The 24,699-nt window shown below is 43.5% G+C and overlaps 1 protein-coding gene across 4 annotated transcripts in view; it reads right to left on the bottom strand.

Moving 5' to 3' along the window:
- Window positions 1-23,658, bottom strand: part of LOC147887885 (uncharacterized) — a 35,083-nt gene extending 11,425 nt beyond the window's left edge. For all 4 annotated transcript variants that reach the window (XM_087393394.1, XM_087393390.1, XM_087393392.1 and 1 more), the window contains exons 1-2: window positions 23,338-23,658; window positions 12,298-12,345 (exon numbers count right to left, since the gene is read on the bottom strand). In XM_087393394.1, coding sequence (XP_087249520.1) covers window positions 12,298-12,345; window positions 23,338-23,509 — 220 coding nt within the window. In that variant the 5' untranslated portion in view covers window positions 23,510-23,658. The remainder of the gene's footprint in view (window positions 1-12,297; window positions 12,346-23,337) is intronic.
- Window positions 23,659-24,699: the final 1,041 nt, after the last annotated feature.

The raw sequence follows: 24,699 nt of genomic DNA, 5'->3' as shown, positions 1-24,699 counted from the left end.
TAATTCCAACACCCCCCTGCAGTGCCAATGTCATGTACAAGGCTGATCAATCACCAAACGGATATAAGTTCAGGGCACTGCGAAATGCCTCAAACTTCTCACATGGTAGTGCTTTAGTGAAAATATCTACAACGTTGTCATGTGTGGACACAAAGATCATACTGATCTCTCCTGCATGCAACTTCTCTCTGACGTAGTGATAGTGAACCTCAATGTGCTTCGTGCGAGCATGAAACACTGGATTCTTTGCCACTGCAATGGCACTCTGACTATCAGTGAGAATTGGAGAAGGACCCTCCAAAGACAGATGAAGATCAGCAAATAAGCGTCTCAGCCAGACACATTCAACTGTTGCTGTGAAAGCTGCCCTGTACTCAGCTTCACATGATGAGGTAGCCACTGTAGATTGTTTCTTGCTCAGCCATGAAATGCAAGATTTTCCCAAAAAGAAACAATTGCCACTAGTGGACTGCCTAGTGTCATAATCACCAGCCCAATCTGAATCACTGTAGGCATGCATCTGCAAGTCACCCCCCCTGGGAAATAGTAAGCCAAAAGACTTGGTGCCTTGCAAATAACGGAAGATGCGCTTAACTGCCTGCCAATGCATAGTTTTGGGGCTGTGCATGTACCTGCTCACCTGAGATACTGCAAACTGAATATCAGGCCTAGTATTGCAGAGATATATGAGGCATCCAACAGCTTGACTGTAAAGTGTGGCATCAACTGATTCTCCTGCATCATGCATTGTGAGTTTCAGCCCCGGTTCCATAGGAGTAGATATGGGCTTACACTCTTGCATGTTAAATCTGTCCAAAAGTTTCTGAACATACTTGGACTGAGACATAACAGTGCCACGTCTCTCATGAGAGAACTGGATCCCCAAATAAAAGTGAAGCAGCCCCAAATCTGACATATCAAAGTGGGTCTGCAAATCAGTTTTGAAATCTGCAATTTTGTCGTCATTGGACCCTGTGAGCAGTAAGTCATCAACATAAAGAAGGATGACTAATATTTCCCCCCCATCCATCTTGATGTAGAGGGTGCTCTCAGTAGGACTATTGTGCAGCCCCTTGCTGGTCAAAAAGGCATGTATCTTGGCATACCATGCACGAGGGGCCTGTTTCAGCCCATATAAAGCTTTATTAAGCTTGCAGACTTGAAGTGCATTTGCTGTAATTCCAAAACCCGGAGGTGGTTTGACATACACCTCTTCCAGCAAGTCCCCATTTAAGAAGGCTGTTTTGATGTCCAACTGATGAATATTCCATTCAAAATGTGCAGCCATTGCAATTACTGATCGGATGGTGGTCATCCGGGATGTAGGAGCAAAAGTCTCCTCATAATCTATGCCCTTTTTCTGAGCATAGCCTTTAGCAACCAGCCTGGCTTTATATCTGTCAATGGAGCCATCTGGCTTCCGTTTGACTTTAAATACCCATCGTGTGCCAATAGCATGTTTACCCTGTGGCAAGTCCACAACATCCCAAGTCTGATTTTTTGCAATGGACTGCAACTCATCGTGCATGGCATTCATCCAATGCACATTACCTTGTGCCTCTTCAAATGTGGCAAGCTCCTCTTCATCAAGGAGAGTACCTGCATATGCTGATTCCACTGAATTAGCACCTTCCATGTGCCTTGCTGCACTGCGAGTCCTGCCAGGTAACGGAGCATCAAGTTTACTCTCCCGGAGAGTCTGTAACAGCCAGTTTGGGACTGTTTTTGCTGCATGTATGTCTGCAATTTCTTGCTGCACCGCTTGTTCCACTGCCTGTGGAGGAGGCATGACATCCTGTGGCGGAACTGAAGCATTTGAAGGTTGCTGTAAATTCTGATTTGGATCAGAAAAATCAGCAAGGGAACCCAAAGCAATGGGTAGCAACCCTTGAAAGACATCTTCTGAAGGTGAAGGCATTTGAAAATCAGCCTGAGTGTGAGCTGAATTTTCAGAAAATATCACATCTCTACTTACAATGATTTTGCGTGTAGCAGGATTGTAAAGACGATACCCCTTGCTTTCTGCACTGTATCCAACAAATATGCATTTGATGGCTTTATCTGACAATTTGTGCCTAAATTCAACTGGCACATGTGCATAGGCAAGGCATCCAAAGACTCGGAAGTGATCCACTGAAGGCTTTCTGTCATTCCAGACCTCAAAAGGAGTTTTTGTTTTTAAAGCCTTAGTGGGAGCCCTGTTCAAAATGTAATTGGCACACATCAAACCCTCTAACCAGAATTTATGAGGCATGTGTTTGCTTTTCAGCATACATCTGTCCATCTCCATGAGGGTTCTATTTTTCCTCTCAGCTTTGCCATTTTGCTGAGGGGTCAGCCTGACTGTGAGCTGATGCACAATACCCTTTTGTTTGAGGAAAGCATCAAATTTTGCAGATAGGTATTCCCCACCTCTATCCGTGCGTAATGTCTGTATCTTGAGCCCGGTTTCATTTTCAACCATGGCTGAAAAGTGTTTAAACACTGTGAACACTTCAGATTTCTTTTTCAGCCCATAAACCCAAGTAAAATTGGAGTAGTCATCAATAAATGTGACAAAGTAGAGATGACCACCCAATGAAGGAGTCCTCATGGGACCACAGACATCACTGTGTATAAGCTGCAATTTGCGAACAGCTTTAACTGAACCATCCTTCTTGAAGGGAAATCTATGCATTTTACCTAAAATGCACCCTTCACAGGCATGTGGAGGAGGTATCTCAAGAGGTGGCAATGCATCAACCATTGAAAATTTCTGAAGTGTCATTAAGCTGTTGTAATGCATGTGGCCATATCTGGCATGCCATAATTCTGCATTTTGCATGGCAACTGTAGGGGTAGAAATTGCCAAAGCATGAGCTGCTCTTTTCTGAAAAATATCAAGCTGAAAAAGCCCACGCAGCAGAGTGCCAGATAACATTAAGGCATAGTTAGCTTCCCTGTCCCGGACAGCACATTTGTCATCCTCAAAGATGACCTGAAATCCCCCTCTATTAAGAGTGGACACTGAAAGGAGATTTTTGGTTATGCCAGGCACATATAAGACATCGGAAAGTCTGAAAATTGAGCCATCAATTGCAGTGAGCTCAACTTCTCCTGTGCCACGTACTGAATATGAGGAATTGTTGGCACAAGTGACTTTCTTACCAACAGGAGGTGGATGCAAGGAAGTAAAAAGACACTTCCTCGAAGTGATGTGCTTGGATGCACCGCTGTCAAAATACCATGTGTTCAGTGTTTCATCAACACTGAAAGCAGATGCATCTGTAGAAGAGTCAAAACTGCAAGTCAAAAAAGCATATGTATCATCACTGCAAGAGGCTGTACTATCCCGAGCATCTGGAACAGCCAACCTAGAATCAGAAATGCAAGATAAAAAGGCATAATCTTGACCAACAAAGTTGGCTGCAGCATCCCCACTGTCAAATGCACAAGGGGCTGAATCTGAAACAGCCATTCCTGAGCTGTTTTTCTTTTCCTTTGCAATCCTTTTCCTGCATTCTGCTATGTGATGACCTGGCTTTTTGCAGTAGTGACAAAAACCCGTCTTTTTGGGCTTGCTTGCATCACTTTTAGCCTTTTGTGAAGGCTGTCCTGACCCATTGGAAGGCTGATTTGTTGCTGTTTTTGCCTGTCCCTTTGTTTTTGATTTGAATTTTGAGAGCATGGCTTGTTCACCTGCACGTGAAGCCAAATTTTTCCTGGTCTGCTCTTCCTGAAGCAGAAGTCCTATCAGCTCATGAAAAGAAAGAGGATTTGCACCCCCCCTCAATGATAAATTCAGCGAAGTGTGAAAGTTGAGATAAGACTCAGGAAGAGAATTCAGAGTGGTTGTAATCATCTCTGAATCATGAATAATTTCATCTATGTTTAACAACTGCTCTCTGAGATCCTGTAGCTTAGTGAGGTGGGCTGACATGGAGTCACCCTCCTTCATATGTGTATTGCTCAACTCTCTTTTTAAAAAAGATACCCTGGCATCATTCCGTGCTGCATACATGCTTTCCAAAATATCCCACGCTGCCCTGGAGGTCTTACACGACCGGATATGCGGAATGATTGATCTTTTCACTGAAAGAGAGATGCATGACAAGGCTAAGGCATCCCGTGAATCCCATCTCTTTTGCTCAGGAGTATTGACTGTAGCTGCACCAACAACTTGTCCTGCAGCTGCACCTTGTGCACGACCTCTTCCACCTCCTTGCTGAGGAGGGGTAGCAGGTGCAATATCTGCTGGTCGGATTTCATCCCCATTGACATAATCCCATAAATTGCGAGAAATCAGAATATTACGTACCATGAAACTCCAGAGGGAGTAGTTGGTACCATCCAATTTGTCTTCCTGTGAAAGACCACCGAACTGGAACTCATTCTGATTTTGATGGGCCATATCTGAGAAAGAGATTGAAGCAGATACAAAGCTGAATTCCCTTACTGGGAATAAAATGCACAACTCCCAAAAACACAGCCAAGCACGGGCTGTATATGCAACTTAGATTTCTGCACTTGAGCTGTCAGAAATCTGTCCAAGCATAAAACACTCTCCAAAATCTGCCAAAAGTGTTCCAAACACTCCAAGAAAGGCAGTATGTACTGAATACTCCAAAAAATGCTCTCCAAACACAAAAGCCCCAATTTGTGGCTAGAAATTGCAGCCAGAAAGGGGTAAAAATGCTAAAAGCCCCAAATCTGCAATTTTAATACAAAAGCCCCAAATTTCAGACTATATCTGCAATTTTGCTCTTGATATAGCTCCAAACTTGCCCAATGATTGCAATGGCTGCAATCTACAAAATGCCCCAAATTTACTCCAAAACAACTGCACCACACTGTAGTTTTCTGAAGAATGAGCCTGTCAAAGAACACCCGAGGCTGGCAGCGACTGGTGCAGAGCTGCAAGGACAGACTGTACGAACTGTACGATCAGTGTGTACGGCAGTACGGTGGAGTATACCGATGCTCCTGCGACAGACAAAACAGACTGTACGGAGATGTACGGACACCTTTACGGAGCTGCACGGGCGCCTGTACGGAAATGTAAGCACGCCGGTACGGAAATGTACGAACGCCGGTACGGAAATGGACGGACGCCTTTTCGGAGCTGCACGGACGCCTGTACGGATGTGGTACGTCGATGTACGGAAGCTTGGAGCTGTACGGCAGGCGAAATTGTACGGCGAGCACGTGTACGGCGATGTACGTCAATGGCGCCACTTGTACGGCGATGCACGCAAAGGACGACACTTGGCGTCAGAATTCCGTACAGTCGTACGGACTGTACGGACAGATTGGCGCAGGCTGAAAGTCGAGGCTGAGTGTTGGAACTGAAGGGAGCAAGGAGCACAAAGCTCTTGGACCTGCTCTGATACCAAATGAAGGATAGGGAGAGAGTGAGAGCTAGAGGGAGTGAGAGAGTCGAAAGCTTGGAAGCTGTAGTTGCAATAGAATAGAGTGTAAAGAGTACAACACAAAGTGAGTAGGATAAGGTTTTGTCCTAGTGACAAAACCTTAGTAGTCACTAACCATAGTTAGTGAACTAACTGCAGTTAGGGGGAAAAACCTCTAAATGAGGGAAAAGTGCCCCTAACTAACTTATTATATTACATTGGTCACTGCTGAATTATATCTATAATTCCAACATTGTCTTCACGGTTGAAGTGATGATCACTACTCAGGTCAGCTCAGACAAGAAAGAAATGGCACAGACTCGCCAGTGCAACGGACCAAATCGCATTGGGGGACCTTCCTTCCATGCTTACAAAACCAGAGACACGACCCACAGGGGCGCTTGTTCGCAGAAGAACCAAAGCCCAGAGACCACAGCGGGCTGTCAGCTGCCAGCGCTCCATCACAAGTTTCATGCCACCACAACAGCCACGCGCACTGACACCCCCTTCCAAGATTGATGCCTCACCCTCAAAGTGTTGGTAAACTGAAAGGAAAGAGTAGAGTGGACACAAATTCAGAATACTTGCATATAGAATGAAGAAGAGTGAGGTCCTTATGTGGGCACCTCTTACATGCTCACTGACATCACTGATGACTTCAGAGCTCCACAATCATCTCCTCAATCTGCTCCTAGATTCTCTCAATCATCCTATGTGGCTTTCCACCACCTAACTGTGCTTATGGGCACCTAACTGTGCCTCTAGCACTCACACATAGAAACCAAGGTGTGCCTGAGGCATACACCTTGAGATATCCCAACAAACCCCCCCTCAAGGGAATGCCTCAGGCTACGTCAAGGATACAGCTAGCACAAGGTGTCTCATGCCATCTCATGGTGGTCATGGATCTATCAATGGCTAGGATCTCAAGCTAGCAAGGGTTCCCATGGGTGTAAGGTAAACAAAAGGGATACAAAAAGACCTTCCAATGGTTATCTCCCCTGCATGTACATGCACACAATGTCTGCAGGAGGTACCATGGAGCAAAACACACACACATGGCCTACATCATAAGGTGACCAGAGGTGTTTACAAAACACACAAAACACAATAGTTTATTTCATTCATTTTGGAGGACTATCCAGGCTGAGTACCTTGACTCAACATAAAAAGAGAGATCTGGAGCATACATAGAGATGATTTAAAATGCATAATCTTCAAAGGATGCCGCATCTTGTGGAGGCACATCAACTGAAAGTAGATTGGCATTTTCTGTCTTTGCTTTGGCTCTGCTAAACTTCTCATGATGATTGTTTTTGCCACGGTGTTTGCATAGATTGATTTTGAAGCAGTCCTTTGAAAGGTGATTTGTCTTTCCACAATGATTGCAAGGTGTAAACTTGCCCTTTTGGATTTTTACAGCATAAGCTGTGTCATTGCCTTTCCTGAGCTCCATTTGTCTTTCTTCTTCTTGGAGAGCAGAGATAATAGCTTTAAGATAAGGATTAGGAAGATTTTTCAAAGTGGTAACAATATGATCATAATCTTCAGGCATACTCTTAAGCAACACTGCCATAGCATCATCTATAGTGATAGGAGAGTTGATAGAAGCAAGTTAAGTCAAAAGACTCCGCATGTAATTGACATGGGCTGCCAAAGGAGTGCCACTAACCATCTTCAATTCAATGAAAGAGATTTTAAGTGATAATTTAGAGATGTGAGAGCTAGCACCAAAAATCATGTCAAGCTTCTGCCAAGCTTCTGAAGGAGACTCTAAGTCAGAGATGTGATGAATATAATCATCTCTTGAAGCAAGAGCAATGATACCATATGCTTTCTCCTCTCTAGCAGGATCCCTTGCAGGGAGTGTCAGAGCTGAGGATTCTCCAGCATTGGAGGCTGTAGAAGAAGAAGTTGAAGTCGGTTTGACAAGTCCCTAGAGGTTTTCCCTCATCAATGCAAATTTCACCTTCATCTGCCATGTGTGGAAGCCCTTTCCATTGAACTTATCTATATTCAATATGGTAGCCATGAGAGGGTCTAACCCAGGTATTGGGCAGTGTCTTCTCTCTTACAAGGCTAGAATAACAACTGAAAGGCTTCCAAATATAAGCATTTAATGTAGCAAAGACTAGTGACCAAAATTCAATCAATGATGCTTTTTCTTACATGCTTCATAGAGGTGGCTAAAATGAAAGCTTTCCAATCAAAACCAAGTACAGCAACTCAAAGCAAAGCTGAAGCCACAGCTGTACTGATGTTATTGAAAACTTCAAAAACTCAAAAATGCTAGAGTAGCATCTTATGTAGCATCACTCTCAAAAACTTGTCAAAACTGTCAAAATCAAAAGACTGAACTTGGAGGGCTTGTATCTCACTCTTCAGAGCAAAGGAAAAGGGGGTTTCTGAGGCAAAAGAGAGCTTATATACCACAGAAGGTCCACTGAGGAGAAAGGGCGCAAAATCACGTCAGGGCGCCATAGCTTGTCTCTCCATTTTCGACTGGTTTTTCTCTGTTTTCAGCTTGAACATGCAGCCATTGCTGCTCAGATTTCAGCACAGGATAGCTCTAGGTATGGACAAGCTCCCTCTGAAAGGAATTAGAGAAGCATGGAGCATTCTAAGAGAAAATGCAGGAAGAAGGGTCGACGATCTGTGTGAAATGGCGACGAAACGAGGCAGTGATTCTTCAATTCCTTGCAGCCAGGGGTTCGCCCCTTCGAGGTGTATCTCCAGCAGGAAGGGCGTGGAGAATGGCAGAGAAACGGAGGAGAACAGGCTTAAGCAAATTTTGGGAAGAAGAGGAAGAGATGGTGAAGAAGAAGATGGAGAAGAAGATGATGATGTGGCAGAAATGGGATCAAGGGGGATCAAATGGCTCTGATACCATGTTGGTAAACTGAAAGGAAAGAGTAGAGTGGACACAAATTCAGAATACTTGCATATAGAATGAAGAAGAGTGAGGTCCTTATGTAGGCACCTCTTACATGCTCACTGACATCACTGATGACTTCAGAGCTCCACAATCATCTCCTCAATCTGCTCCTAGATTCTCTCAATCATCCTATGTGGCTTTCCACCACCTAACTGTGCTTATGGGCACCTAACTGTGTGCCTCTAGCACTCACACATAGAAACCAAGGTGTGCCTGAGGCATACACCTTGAGATATCCCAACAAAAGCTTTTCCTTATGTATTGGTGCCATTATAATCATGATTATGGATTTTTCTTTGTACTCATCATGGTGTTGATGCCCGCTTAGTGGCTCCACCCCTAGGTTTCTTGAAGTCTCATCGACCCTTTGGTCTTCCGAAGACTTATAATAAACTTTCTTTCTCTCTCAAAAACGAAATCCAAAAGAGGTCGACACAATTCCATCGATAGAAATCTCAATTTCCGTCACTTCATCGAGCGACGATAATCATTTTCTGTTAAAAGACAGCAAGATATACTATTTCTTTTCACATTCATTTGGAGCTTTTAGTAGGAGTTGTTTCCCCCCTAAGTGCCAAGTGGGGAAGGCATGAAGGTGGCCATGGAAAAGGCTTTCAAACACCTACAACCGACGGACCCCCGCTGCAGCAGCTCCATACACCGCCTACATGGCAGATCAATGCACACTCAGATCTGCCAATTAGATCTATCCACGTGGCCTCTCTTTTGTCCCAGACATGCTGGTGGTACACCTCCCCCATGTCCTCCTCATTTGGGGGCTCACAGGAGGGGATGACCCCTATAATCCCAACAAGCAGATCTGCCACCCTTTTCAGATCTGAGCAGGCAATCACAGAGTGCCATATTTTGTACTTGATCTATCCTACTTGGAGCTTGATATATACGTCTATTTGGCTGTCTACTTGGTTGCGCAAAACTCTATTATGATGCATGGTGCCCATAGGAACCAGGCTGTTCTTGATTCATGGGGGGCCATGTCAGTTGGAGGCACAGTTTTATCGTCTGTGAAGTGCACATGTGGGATGCTGTGTGAACTGCCACATAGGCAGCATTGAAAAAACCATGCAGTAGCATAATCGGCTGCCACATCAATAGTAACTGTACATCCATCTTGGGTTTCATTGGAACCCTCGGTTGGGTTGGAACAGTGCACATGGGACTGTCATGGAGTATGTCCAAGATTGGGGGTATCAATGAGCCCTAACTTGGGTGCCATGCCTGGCTAGAGAACCCCAGCAAAGAGCTGGGTGGAACACCTTATATAAACCACTGATTGGGCCAGGACTGGTGCAAATATGCCACAGACCATGCCAGCCAAGTCACATAGCCCGGTTGTTTGGGACAGACCTGGTCAGGCTGTTTGCAGACCCTAGTTGAGTCATTTATGGACCCCAATGTGCTGTCTATCAGCCCATTCGGCTAGCAGTAGAGGGGATAGACCAGCCAAAGTATTGCTATATCAAGAGCCTCATGTACCACTAGCTCAGACATTGGCAATATTGGATAAACTGAGCATGTACCTCTAGCTCACAACCAAGCTTAGTATCGAATCCCCTTCAGAATCTAACCCTTAACACAATCCAAAACTACAGTCAGCCAAAAACGAGGATAATCAAGAGGCAACTCACCCCCCAGCCACCCCGAGCACCCACAAGCCCATGCCTATAGCTCTGGCATCCCATACCACCAGAACCCACTCTAAGGAACCATCGGCACAGCATCTCATTGTCCGCCATGTAGAAGGCAGGATTCTAGGCTCAAGATCCAGACTAGACCATACAGTGGTGTGTGCACAGAGAATACCAACACAGTAGCCTTGCCACTCTTATATAGAAGAGCATCCCGCTTTACAGAAAGCATCTTGGCTAAATATAGGCAACTGGCCTTTTGCTAGTGTTCCAAGTCCTCTAGTCCCATGTTAGCCTGCTTCCCTTAATCCTAGGGTCTAGGTACATAACATTCTTCTCCTCTTTCAAGCATTTACTTTTACACGAAACTGGGAAGTTCTTCTACAAACTAGCAATTGACTACCAAGTTGAGTCCTCTTCAAACCTATCCTTCCACTTAACTTTGAACTCCAGAATTAACTTACTCCTAGGTTTCCCTTCCTTGAAATTGACAACTCTTTCAAGTTCATATGGAATAAAGGTCAAATCCCCAACTTCCACAGGTTCCTTGGGCAAAACGAGACTCTCCAGCACCTAGCACCTCTTTCAGTGAACTGAGATGAAAGATAGGGTGAACTTGCACATCTACAGGCAATTCTAGTTTATATGCAACCTCAATAATATTTTTCAAGATCAAGAAGGGTCCACAGTACCTAGGGGATAGCTTTTCTACCAAACCCGTCTATAACATCTTTGAACCCTTTGGTATTCGCAAGTATACACGCTTTCCCTCAGAAAACTCTCTGGGCAAACGCATCTATCAGCATACAACCGTGTTCTATCCTGAGCACTCCTGATAGATTCCCATGCTGTCATTAACATGTCTTGCATATCCAGCAAGAAATTCTTAGCCACATCTACCTGTATACCTTTCAATCTAACCATCACAGGAGACCAGGGTTGATATCCATACATAAGCATAAACGGACTATAGCCAATAGCTGTATGCTTAGCACTATTGTAGGCACATTCCACTAGCTTGAGAAAATCTTTTGCGCTAGCAATTTGTCCTTCTACATGCTCAATAGGAAAACAACAAAAGAATTCAAAACCAAAAATTTTCCATTGTTGCATAGAACGGTTTCAAATTTCCAATCAAAGAATCGTTTTTATGAACTTTCCTAGCTTCCTTGACAAGCTCTTGAAAACGAAAAAGAAAGCAGTATGATAAGTCTGACCTATATAAAGCATACTACTACTATGAATAGTTTAGATAACATAGATTACTTGGGTGGTAGAGGGTTGCAAATATGTTTTCTCCTAAGATGTCTTCACAACCAACATAATGTTATTTGTGTAATGTGTATCAAACTAATATTGACTTAAAACTACATCATCTATTAGAACCTTCCCCAAAATCATGAAGTTCAAATTGATCTAGCTAAGAAATCAAACCTATCTCTATATGTGTTTTTCACAAGTCTAGAATGGGTGGAAGTGTCAAAAGAATATATTTCACGTCAATTGTAGAAGTCATGTTTAAATTTTGAGTAGTCAGGACAATATTTAAGACCAAGCCTGCCTGGGGCAAATGATCCATGATCAAACAAGCCCGCTGCTAACCACACCCCCCTCTTTGTAAGCTGGGCTAGCGCAGAGCAATAGAGCCATAAAGAGGCTGCTTGATACACTTGAGAGATCATCAACAATATCGTGCAGGCAAGTGCCATTACTTGGAGCTGTTTTCCAGCACATATATTTTCACATTCCATTTATTTGGCTGCTGAATTTTGGACTGCTGCTACATGTTTTGTTGTACATCTTGTTTATAACTTCATAAGACTATAATACATCCAATTTTACAAATTAAAAATTTTATAAACAAGTAAAAGAACAAAGGGAGAAAGGGAGTTTGTAAGCGACTTCAAACAAATTAAGAGTAAATGATTTTCTTGGATATCTTGTTCCCATTTCGAGGGCAGTGGATGTTTCTATTACAGAAATTAGAAATTATTTTAGAATTCAAACAAAACCAAGGGTACACAAAGGAACCCCCCAAAAAAGAGAGCAAGGAACTTAAAAATGGGCTACTTTGGGACCCCCAATCGATCTTTGAAAATGTTTCCTACTTCAAACGTTTGGTTGGAACTATGCCAATAATGGAGTGCATGCATGCAAAGAAGAATTCTGGGATTCTCAACAACTTCGTATTGCTGATACCACCTGGATATATTGCTCAAAGAATAAGCTCTTTGGGTGTGCCATCATCTTGAAGTTCTTTTAAATTCTGTGGCAACTCGAGTTCTTTTCAGATTGAACTAAACATTGCAGAGATTTAACATTTTACCTGCATAAGAGGAGCTTCCAATCTGCTTCAACCAATAACCCTCAGCTACTGCAGATTCCAAAACATTCCACGATCAGTTTATAAGAAATATCTCCTCAACAGGAAGCCCCAATGTTAACACGCTTTCACTTGGGACTAACAACAAGCAGATGAATAACCTAAATAAAGCAGCCTATTTCACACCATTTGACAAGAGTGGACACGAGATCAAAGATGAGCTCTATGCTTCAAGACAAAGCACCCATCAATGCTCAGACCAACACCTACAGACTAATGCCTTTCCTCCTGAGAATGTTTGAAACCACAAATTTGACAAGTAGTTAGCTAGCCATGCACAGACTTACACGATATTTAGATCTACAACTCAGACAATACTTGTAAAGTGGTCCAAAAAACTTGTACTGACAATTCAACCCGTGCTGCAATGCAGATAAGAGTGTGATCTAATGCTCAACAACATTTGTAGGCAGAGTATGAACGTGTGCATTGAAATGTTTCCAACAAGGTGCAACACCTTTATATAATATATGATGCATACACCCCATGGTATGAAAGATTTCTATCGTATAAAATAAACGATACAAAAGGTTAGTTGAGCATGCTTGCAACGACCAACTAGAGAAAGCAAGTTACTTCAAAAATCCAAATAACTAGTATCAATCATCCAAGACATCACTTTTAAAGATCACCCTGAAGAGCTTTTGTCAGGTAAAACACAACCCACCCTCAATTCCTTGTGGACATGGTTTCTATACAACAGCATCATTTTAAAAACACCAGAATAAGGTGGAGTGGTCTTCACAAAAAATGCAACCCCACCAATCATATGGAATCATTTAAAATCAAGTTTATCTTATTCCTTCAAAAGGGACCGATGGAAGGTGATGTCACTTGACAAACATAGATTTGTTCACTTTCACTCCCCATGAGAAATTTTTAAAATCCACATGTTAACTGCAGTTACGACCACGTCAGCCCTCTTAAGCTTTGACCACTTGTTCTTTCGAACTGGAAAATAAATAATGAATAAAGCCGAGTGAAATATCACATGCTCAAAGCTTGATAGTATCCCTTATAGTCAAAGACCACAAGGTCAAAGCTCAGGAGGGCTAAAACATTTATAACTGCAGCTAACAAATGGAGTTTCAAGTATAAAAGTTATCATCTCATACACAGTCATAAATGAGTGTGACACAATAATATTATGTCCATGGATGGGCATAACGTGGCTCGTGTTACGGAGGTCAGGTTAACCTATCGTCACTTGTTCTAACCTTGGGACAGTTAGGACACATGGTGCCCTTGGTAAAGTAAGGGTAGTCTTAGGCTTGAGACACCGAAGACACCCTGCTTCTATATAAGTTAGAGCCATTACCCACTTGGGTCATTCTGGGGAGTGAGGCCTCCCCAAAGTACCAACTAGGTTGAGAGCCCGTCCAGGCCTGTGTCTCCCTAATGACATCTATGCACAGATGGGGCTGCATGGTATGGGGACGCAGTCTTACCTTGGATGGACTATGGTCCGAGGTTGCCCGACCTTTAGCTCAGGGGTGATCTTGAGGAGTGTACGAAACAACCCCAACAGGTTATTCACCACTAACCTTCCTACTATCTGCCACGTGCCTTCAGTAACTTCAGTAGCTACCAAGGATGAGCTCCCTTGCTCCCCTTTTATGCACTAACAGATGCTCTTGTACCTGCACATTGTTGTGCCCTGAAGGCTCATAAATTTGCTGCAGAATGAACTACCAAAATGACCACTAGATGCCCCAAAATGCCCAACTGGGCCTAGGGTTCAGCCAGCCAAATCTGGCCAACTGACCCTCCAACTAACTCTACCTGGGTCAGCAGCCCTACTGCATGACCTGAACATGCCGACTAGAGGCTGCTCCTCAGCTTATTTAAGGCCTTGCTATAGTATATGCCTACATGATACCTATTCTACACGCATGCCTATGCAAGGTGCTTGGGCCATGCTCCCCTTCTATGCACTCATAGATGCTATTGTACCTGCACATTGTTGTACCCGAAGGCTCTTGCTTTTGCTGCAGAATGAACTACCAAAATGACCGCTAGATGCCCCACAATGGCCAACTGCGCCTACGCCCTAGGGTTCAGCAAACCAAAATCTCTCCAACTCACCCTCAAACTAACGGACCTGGGTCTGCAGCTGACCATGTCAGCAGCCCTACTAGATGACCTCAACATGCCAACTAGAGGCTGGTCCTTTGCCTATTTAAGGCCCTGATATAGAATATGCCTACATGACACCTTTTCTACATCTAATGCTTGCAAAGGAGCTTGGCCCATGGTGATCCATATTACATAGAATTTGTGAGTCTGCAGGTTGTTCAGATGGAGAAAATGCTCTTGGTACAAGGCTATTGTTATGCTCTAGTTGAAGTGACATGACCTTTAGTTGAGGTAACATGACCTTGGAAGGGTCAGTTGACCTTCTCCTTTAGAGGACCAACTTATGTAATATATTTATTGTGCATATGGTCAAAGCAGTTGATGTCAAGGTCTTTGGTGTGGGTGGTTTGGCACTAACTAGATGGTTCTAAAGGTCATGGGCCTAGGTGCACCAAAATATGTAATTACCAAGGGGCAAACAGAATTAAAGGTACTCCAAGAGAGGGGTAAATGGTGCACTCAAGGATGATCCTAGAAATGTGACATGTGGCGAGTAGAATCATCTAGGGAATTGTGGCCTTTGTGTGTAGCATGCAAGAAGAGCACACGTGAGAATCAATCAAACTTGCTATCACAAAGATTTGGCTGGGTGGGTAGTACAAGGGCCAACGCCCGTGATTGTCAGTGAATTGTTATCTCTTTGTTTCATTAGCGGGATAAGTCAGTACCTATTTTATCGTGTGTGTCTGTTGCTACGTTAGTAAACAATGTTGGAAAGGTCACCTCCCCATCTGTAAGCCCATATGAGGAGAGCATGGGGGGGGTGAACCTAGGGTTTGAGAGACTGACACATGAGCAGCAGCATGGCTGCCATGTGTGAAAAAGAAAAGAGAGAGGGAGGGGGATGCCACATGGGCAGCACCTCACACAAAGAGAGGAGAAAGAAAGAAAGAAAGAAAGTTTATTGAAGTCTTCGGAAGACCGATGGGTCTATGAGATTGTGAAACCCTGGTACAATCAAGCTGTGAGGGTGGAGCTACTAAACGAGCATCCACACCAATGCAAAATGTAAAAATAATGGAGAATGATAGTTCTAAGTATTAAGTACAACATAGTCATGTCGGTGATCGAACTACAAATCAGTCACATCATCATCATCATCCTCATCAGGACATCATAGGTGGATGAGGCACTGGAGGTAGGAAATCGGCGATAGAGTGCTGTCGGCCACTCGAGGGTGCGGTCCTATGATGTCTCCTAGTCATAGCTCTACGCCTAACAAGGGCTACAGTACCTGGCAGAAGGAAGCTTGCCTCGGGGGCAGATCTGGCAGAGAATGGCCAGGGGACAGAGCAGAGCAGACTGCGCAGCATCTCCAGCTTGGAACAAAGGTGCGATGATGTCAGCAATGGTACGTACCTGTATGGGTACACACAGCAGGTCTACGGGAAGGACATGGTGCCAGCAAAGGGCTGCAGCATGGCATAGGCATGGCGGGGGGGAGCAGGAGCTGGGTCAGCCACTGGATAGGGCTGGTTGGAGCCAGCCAACCAGGCCAGCACATGGCAGACCTAGGGGCTGATTCCCTGCATGGAATAGAGGGCCAAAGGCCCTTGTTTTGAGAGCCCCTTGGGGTTTTAGCAGCAGACTGGTCGGCCTGTTTGGGTCGGCCAGAATGATGCTGCTGGTCAGTTTTTTGCAGCAGGCCTTGGGCCTATAAAAAGAGAGGCCCTGGGCCTCATAATTCATCCAACCATCCAGCAAGAGCAGGAGCAGCCAGAAGCCACTCCCTTGGGCCTCACACTAGGGGTGAAGTAGAGTGAAAGGTGTGCTGCAGACTGAGTTCCCTAGAGGCTGGACCTTGGCTGTCTTCTAGGGCAGCAAGGTGTTGTGATCTGGACGGAAAGTCTACTTAAGCTCGAGGTCGAGCACGCGGGCTGGAGTCCATAGCTTTGGACGGAAATATATTATTTGGTGGCTTCTCTATCTGGCTGGTTCATTGTCTATTGATGAGTCTGCACATCTATTCTATCCACATTAAGTTAAGAAGTTTGTGATTCCACACCCCACACCACGCTGTGTGAACTCCTTGGCTATTCTATCAATCTTCCGCTGTGCGTACCCTCTGTTGGGTCATTTCTAACAAACAGTGCACCTAATAATATCCTATCTAAGCCCGCAGCAACGGGGTATACAGCTTTTAGCGATATGGAGCTAAGATGACAGGGCAAGTGGCCAATCATGACGTCATTGTGCTGTTTGACCAAGCTCGTAAAAAGGCTGAAATTAAAGATCAGTCCATTTGACTATGCATATATGGTCAGGATGGCATATGGAAGTTCAACTGAAGTATGGGATCAAAGGGTTACCCGGTGGGAACTTCGGAATCAGGACTATGCGGAGAAGCTGGAATTTGAAATGACCAGACTTGCTCACGCAGACATAGCCCTACGAAAGGCTTGGCATTCTAAGAAGAATCCAGCCATTGATTGGAAAAAGCACATTTATCACTTCAAGATTAAGAGTGTGCTATATGTCTTACGAGGTGACAAGGATTTGCCTCAGGGACTGTTAGTTTTTAAGATGGAAGTTTGAAAAACTCAGGAAGAGTTTTAGTTTCTTTATTCAGCATCGGTAGAGTCAATTGACGGTCCGTCGACTAGCACTGATGGTACCCAAGATGGGGAGATGGCCAAGCTGGCTGATCAAATTGCAGAGGAGATCTTTGATTGTTTTAGAGATGAGTTGCTTTATGGTTTACTTGCAAAAGCGGAATGTTCAACATAAGATTGAACTTATGATGGGGGCAAAACCTATAAATAGGCCTCACTATAAATTAAGTTTTACTGAAGAAGTTGAGGTGCGAAGGCAACTGGAGTTCTCTGATTGTCAAGCTGGGGATATGGCATAGCTGGCTGATCAAATTGCAGAAGAGTTGTTTTAGGGATAAGTTGCCTTATGGTTTACCTCCAGAGCATAATATTTAACCTAAGATTGAACTTATGCCGAGGGCAAAACCTATAAATAGGCGTCCCTATAGATTAAGTTTTACTGAAGAAGCTGAGGTGTGAAGGCAACTGGAGGAATACCTCAAGCTGGGGCAAATTCAGCCCAATTTCTGACATTTTGGACCTGGTTGGAACCGGCTGAGCTCCCTGTGAAGCTTAGCTTCTACAGAGATCATCGCCTACATATCTCGGATAAGGGGTTTATTGACCCACCAAGGTATACACGGATTCACTTACCCCATTCATTGAGAATCTCCATTGGGCAAATTCGGGTCTCTTCACATAGGCTCCGCATTGAGAGTGGCTAAGCAAAGGATCTACCTAGAAAGGAGCGCATTTGTAAACTGTGTAGCCTACAGGAGGTTGAGTCGGAGAAACATTTCATCTTCAGATGCTTGTTTACTATGAGATCAGGGGGTGATTTTATTGTCTATTCAGATATAGTTCTAGGGTGTTATCCCGTTTTCTCTCTTATCCAGATCAGAGATGCCTGGCCGTGTCCATTCACGAGACAGCTAGCACCTACTCCGATCTCAAAGACATGAGGAGCAGACCCATTTGGACTCATCATCTCAGAGCATGATCACTAAGTTCTTTCAGCCGGATCACACAGATGCCCACTCTACAGGTCTTAGACATGATCGTGACACAACAGCTCAGGCAGAGGGTTGGTGCATAGATTACACTTAGGGACATTCCATCCATGTTCAGAGTGGGAGCCAAACCGCCGACAGGTGTGACGGTCACCCTCGTCAGACGCAGAGCTGTGACCAGGAGACAGCGTAGGACTACACCCACTGAGGACTGACAGCACTCCATATCTGATTTCATGCTATCACTCCCTCACTCTTGACAAGGGGAGGGGCCACATTTTCCTGGAGTACACTTCATTCTGTCTTATGACGGCAATGGAGGATGGTTATGCTGTAGATGATTATTATTATTGTTTGATGTGATTATGTACGATACAATTTTTCTGGTTCTGTATGGGTGTGGATGCTCAGTTAATAGCTCCATCCCTCTAGCTGGATTTGTATCAAGTTTTTTTCACAGTCTCATAGACCCATCGGTCTTCTGAAGACTTTAATAAACTTTCTTTCTTTCTTTCACCTTTTGCTTCGCCAGTGATATTGAAGAAAAAGAAATATGATACTTTTTGTCTCTGTATAGATTACAGAGCAATGAACAATAACATTGTTAAGCACAGGTATCCGATGGCTCGGATTGACGACTTGCTAGATGCATTACATGAAGGCATAGTTTTCAGTAAGATCCATCTTAAGTGTGGCTACCATCAGATCCGGATTAGAGCCGACTCCCGAGGATATGCACAAAACCGCTTTTACAAGTAGGTTTGAACATTACGAGTTTTTGGTAATGCCGTTTGGACTTGCCAATGCTCCAGCTACGTTTGTCATGCTTATGAGTGATTTACTACGCCCGTATATCGAAAAGTTTGTAGTACATTTTATTGACAATATTCTTAAAAGTATTGTTGAGCATCATGAACACTTACGAATAGTGTTCGGTATTTTGAGGAAAGCCAGTCTCTATGTAAATAAAAAGAAAACTGCGCTATGCATGGCAAGACTTAAATATTTGGGATTCATTATTACTCCTGAGGGGTGGAAATGGATCCAAAGAAAGTATACCTTTGTCAGACTAGAATAAGTCCAAAGAAAGTATACCTTTGTCAGACTAGAATAAGTCCAATCATACAAATTTAGATTTTTTGTTGTTCTAAAGACCAAAAATTTACACAAAAAATAAAACAGAAGAAAAAATAGGTAAACAAAAACTCTTATGAAAAACAAAAGAAAGACATACTTAGCAAGCAAAGCAACACTTATGTCGTCATCAGTGCCCAAGCATAAGCAGCTATGCTGGGTTTCTAAAGACCCACTGATCCAAAGAAAGTAGCTACGATACTGACTTGGCCTATCCCTCAGAGTTTGACCGCTTTGCTATCATTCTTGGCATTCGTCCATTTTATCGAAGGCATATCCAAGGACATTTCGAGATAGTATCACCATTGACTGATCTGACCTCAGATAAAGTACCTTTTATTGTTGATCCCCAAAAACCGTGTTTCATAGAAACTGATGCTTGTGGCATAGCGGTAGGAGCAATTCTCCTCCAAGACGGAAGGCCAATAGCCTTTGAAAGCAAGAAGCTTTCTCCCTCTCAACGAAATTGCCCAACCATGAATTAGAGTTGTACACTGTTGTCCATGCTTTAAAAACATGAAGGCATTATATGTATGGTTCAGAGTTCTACGTAGATGTAGATCATGATACTCTGAAAATTTTTTGTAAACAGCCTAACTTGAGAGGCCACCAAGCTAGGTGGGATAGAACTCATGCAAGAGTTTAACATGACAATTTGGCACCGAAGAGGGAAGGAAAATAAAGTTGATGATGTGTTGCTGCACATTCTGCATAATATGAGTTTCGCGGTATTACAGAGTGCTTTAATAACCAAGATTAGAAAAACTCAAAAAGTGGATGAGTTCGTCCAGAGCCTTTGGCCTAAGGCTTATGTGCTTAAACCCGGGTAAAAGGATGACTTGGCATCTAAAAAAGACCAAACCTGTGCAAGATATACCATTGGGGATGGTATGCTGAAACGAAATGGCAAGGTAGTAGTACCTAATCAGAATGATCTCAAGTAGAGGGTCATTCAATAATGCCATGATAGCCCGTGTGTGGGACATCCAAGTGTCGAGAAGACATATGATCTCGTAAAATGAGATTTCTTTTGGCCAAAAATGAAAAAACATATTCATGAATATGTGACATGTTTTTCGTGTCAAGTGAGTAAGGCAGAGAAGGTGAAGTCACCTAGCCTTTTACAGCCCTTGGAAATACCATTAGGTAGATGGGAGAGCATTCCATGGATTTTATAGTTGGTCTGCCTACGACACAAGGTGCATATGATTCTATCCTTGTGGTGGTTGATCGTCTTTCCAAGATGGCTCACTTCATTCCGACTAGGGATGAAGTGACGGATTTGTTTATTAAATATATATTCCCTCTATATGGATTACCCAAATCCATAGTGTTAGATTTTTGGACTGCAGTGTTTGAGGCACTAAGGACTGAGTTGGGAATGAGTACTGGGGATCATCCTGAAACAGATGGTCAGATGAAAATAGTCAGTCCAGCCAAGCTGTCAAAGTTGATCTAGACAGGTAACGATCTAGAATGAGGCATCTGTGTCCATCACGTGGAATGCATCTATTCCCTCATATTATGCAGGCATCATGACACGCAGCCTCTCAAAACAATCCACTCATCTCTCTAACGTCAACTGCTCAAAAAGCACCAACGTATAGGACCGCAAGTCAAACTAGAGAGTCAAAAAAGAGTGACTTAGTGGTCACGTGCTGGAATTGTGCCTAGAAGATCCGTGTCAAACAAAGTAATATGAAAATTTATTCAAATAGCCATATGTCACTTGTTTTTAATGCTACAAAATAGAACTTACATGGCTATTAAAGATTGGGCAACATGCTTACAAAATATGTAGCGACCCTCGAATCTAGAGACTTGGTTTGAGTGCGACCGAAACAGATAATCTGTCCCTGAATATAGTTATCTTTGGGTGACTATGAATAACATCCTAAAAAATTTGAACAACTGCTCGCAAAACACTCATTCTGCTGGTAGCGGTGCTCTTCTTAAGTTTTTCCTTTCATTTTAATTCAGTAAGTTTTGAATAGCCTTCTAGTTCAAGTTATTGCCTTCTGAAACCTGTGCTTTTTCAGCTCGCTTTTGAGCCTATGGGAGAGTCTTTTGTAAAGCTCGTTTCATTTTAGAGGAATATAAACCTCTTATCCACTTGCTTTTTTTGCAATCTCAAGGAGAGACACAAATGTGGTTTTGAAAGCTTCTTGCTTTGTGTTTCGGAGTCTGGACAGTCCAGAACTATGACAATCATTTGTGCGTCCTTCAAGATATTCACAGGTTGTAGAAGTGCAGTTTTCTACATTTCTTTGATTTGGTTCAGCTGCTCAAAAGTTGTCCTCACCTATATTAAGTTCATAAGATCTAAGATAAAACTTCCACCAACGAAGGGTGCTATTAGTCTGCCTTTACATTGTAGAAATTCTATACTGATCTTCTAAAACCTCAAATAGAGCTTATTTGAACTTCTTTCAAACAGTCAGCACGTTGTTCTAACTTCGAAGCTCATTTATTAGCAGAATGACTCATTGACTGAGTATAGCCTGGATAGTGGATAGAGAGGTCTTGAGCTCTCTCGAGTTTCTCAGTTGAGGTAAGCTCTCAGTAAAATCCTAGAAATTGCCTGTAACTTACATCCACGGTGGATAGGGGATAGAGAGGCCTTGAGCTCTCAGTTGAGATAAGCTCTCAGTAAAATCCTAGATAATCCACGGTGGATAGTGGATGGAGAGGTCTTGAGCTCTCTTGAGTTTCGCAAGTGAGATAAGCTCTCAGTAAAATCCTAGAAATCGCTTGATACTTACATCCACAGCATATCTAGGGTGCAGACTTGTCTAACAATTAGACCGCATTTACTGATTTGTTCCCAGAACTCTGCAGTGTGCGAAATGCACACGTTATCCTCGAGCCAATAAGAGATTCAACTAAGCACGCTTTTTTGCTCATTCGAGAAATTGTGTTCCAGGTAAGGAATCTGAAGCACAGCATTCTGAGGTTATACTTTCAAGAGTAATTTTTCAATCAAATAGCCTGTAAACATTACAATATTCCAAAATTTGTACAATGGGCATATGTCACTTGTCTTAAATGCCAAAAAATGAAATCACACGACTATATAAGGTTGTGCAAGTTAGCTTCAAAACATATACATTCAGTAGTGTTCAGAGAAGCGAGCCTCAAATCCAGTCACTGTGTTTGTAATGAGATCGAAAGCCAGAGGCAGGCAATATGTTCTTTTGCCTTCAAATCTGAAGCACTACCCTCACATTTTGCTTGTCCTCTTTCAGCAATTCGATAGATCTCTTTGCAGCGGATAGATGCTCTTGTGCCATATCCAATACTGCCCTTGTACCCTTAAAGGCATGAAAGAAAAGTGAATGTTGAGTCTTCCCCACACCCGTAGGTTTTAATTTAAAAAAACCTGGGACACACTATGGAACATAACCAAATGCCCTTTCAATTTCAGGCTTAAGGCTGCACCCTAGCATCTCCCTATTGATTCCTATTAACTCATACAACACTATTTTGTGAGTAATGTACAGAAACAGGAATACAAACAATAACGAAGAGCTGCAACCAAGCCCTTATGAGATGTCCCCAAAAAAGTTACGCAAAATGTCAAGCCCAGACCCACAGGCCTCATGCATCTGTCTTGCTAAGTCTTTGTCAAGACCAGACCCACAGGCCTCATGCACCTGTCTGGCTAAATATTGATAAGTCTTTTGAAGATTATGATATCCATCAGATACGTTCCTTTGAATCAATCTAGATCTGTGAACTGTGATAGCTCTTCCATGTTCAACCTTGCCTGAAAATTTATGCCTCGCCTTTCCCATGTTGACGCCTTTGAGTTTGCCCACTCTTTTGAAGATTATGACCTCTATTACATGATATGAGACACCTTCCTTGAGTCAATTTAGACCTGCAGTAACTCTCCATCTTGCCTCTGCCTAAAAGAGGAGACCAAGAGTGTACTCAGTGTGCTCATATACCAATATTGATAGAAAATATCACTTACCCACCTGTAAGCCCCATAGGGGTGATTTTCCGTTACTTGAATCGACTAACAATTCCCTTCTGAACAGTCACTCAGGAAACAAACCATCTACACTCCAGAAAAATGTTCGAAGATCAGCACGATTGCCCTACGTTCACAAAGACCGTCTCCAAAGTAAAGGGTAGCACGGTAATGTTCGTCAGTCGACACAACTTACGGCGAATGAGGCTGTTGACAGGGGTCGCAATCTCCATTCGTCGACCAAGAAGTAGAGGCGAACCCAAGAGTACGCAGGAAACTCGGAGGAGCAGGGCCAGTGCCACAACAAACCACATCAACAACCTCATCCATGCGCCTCCAGTTGCAGCATTTGGATTGCTTCTCTCCATATCGACTGCAACGAAGCTCGAATACCAATCGAGAGCAAAAACTCACAATGTTTATGTGAGGCATTCAACAAAGTTCAAGCTTCCTGTAATCACGATTAGCAACTGATTTGCCTTCTTCTTTTTTGGGGTTCTGGCCTGCCACATGTGGAAGCGATGCCAATTTCAGAAGCGAATGAATTTTCCGTTTTGTTGGGCCAATTTTGTGTGCACGCCATGTGTCCGCTGTGGAGTGGTCGCAGGTCCTCAACGCCCGTCTCTGCCACGTATTGAAGCGAATGCATTTTCCGGTTTTTGTTTGTGGCAATTTTCTGTGTAAGCCATCTGTCCGCTGCGGAGTGGCCGTCCTCAATGACCGTCCCCACCACGTGTTCTGCTCTGCTCGTCGCACACCCTAATGAATCAGTGGAGGGTTGCATGGAATGCAGTTTGTTTGCATGGGTTCGTCTACAATCACTGATCATATCGTTCCTTGATGGTTAGGCTCAGCTTACAACAGAGATGAATTGCCTACGGTCAAAAGAAGTAGCGAAGATGGCATATCGGAGGAGGGGGCTGCCACGAGTCGCCTCGCTACGACCACAGTGGACGTTTTGTCAAGTGTGCATTCCTTGATTATATTGTTGCAGCAGTAGTAGACGTTGGATAAACGACCAGAAACACAAGAAATCGGATGTGGAAATGATCACTTGCACGATTGGTGGATGAGTTCATTGACGAGGGCATCGTGATGTACGTCGCCAAGAATATTTCTTATATGCGTGCAAGGCATGCATTGGGTATATTTGATTTCACTATCTTGGGAGTAGTGCCCGAAGAGAGTCTTCAAGCTTCATTGCACGATGCTTTCATATGCTAGGTCTCTCAATTAGGTTATGACAAAAAGGTATAACATATGAACCCGATGACACATCCAATTGCTTCAGTGACCAAATAAAACAATGATCTCATCACCTTTCTTTGTAGGTGCATGGTATTCTACATTTTGTTAGTCTCAATAATCCTCTGGTCGAGCACCATTGTGAGGCGTGCAGCGGTGCCCGTGTTAGTTGTGATCCTTTGTGGCCATATTGTTATAGTTGCGACAACATCCAAAGTGTTTCACAGCTTCCTTCCCTCAAGCGGTATGTGGTCTTGCATGATGCCAACCAAGTTGCCATACAGGTTCGTGGTCCTCATGTGGATGAGGTTTT

Source organism: Dipteris shenzhenensis, chromosome 22 (genome assembly GCF_047967505.1).
Source record: "Dipteris shenzhenensis isolate YYH24624 ecotype China chromosome 22, Dip_SZ_1.0, whole genome shotgun sequence".
Taxonomy (NCBI): domain Eukaryota; kingdom Viridiplantae; phylum Streptophyta; class Polypodiopsida; order Gleicheniales; family Dipteridaceae; genus Dipteris; species Dipteris shenzhenensis.
The sequence above is the reverse complement of the archived record's forward strand: the minus strand, read 5'-3'. Positions and strand labels throughout refer to the sequence as shown.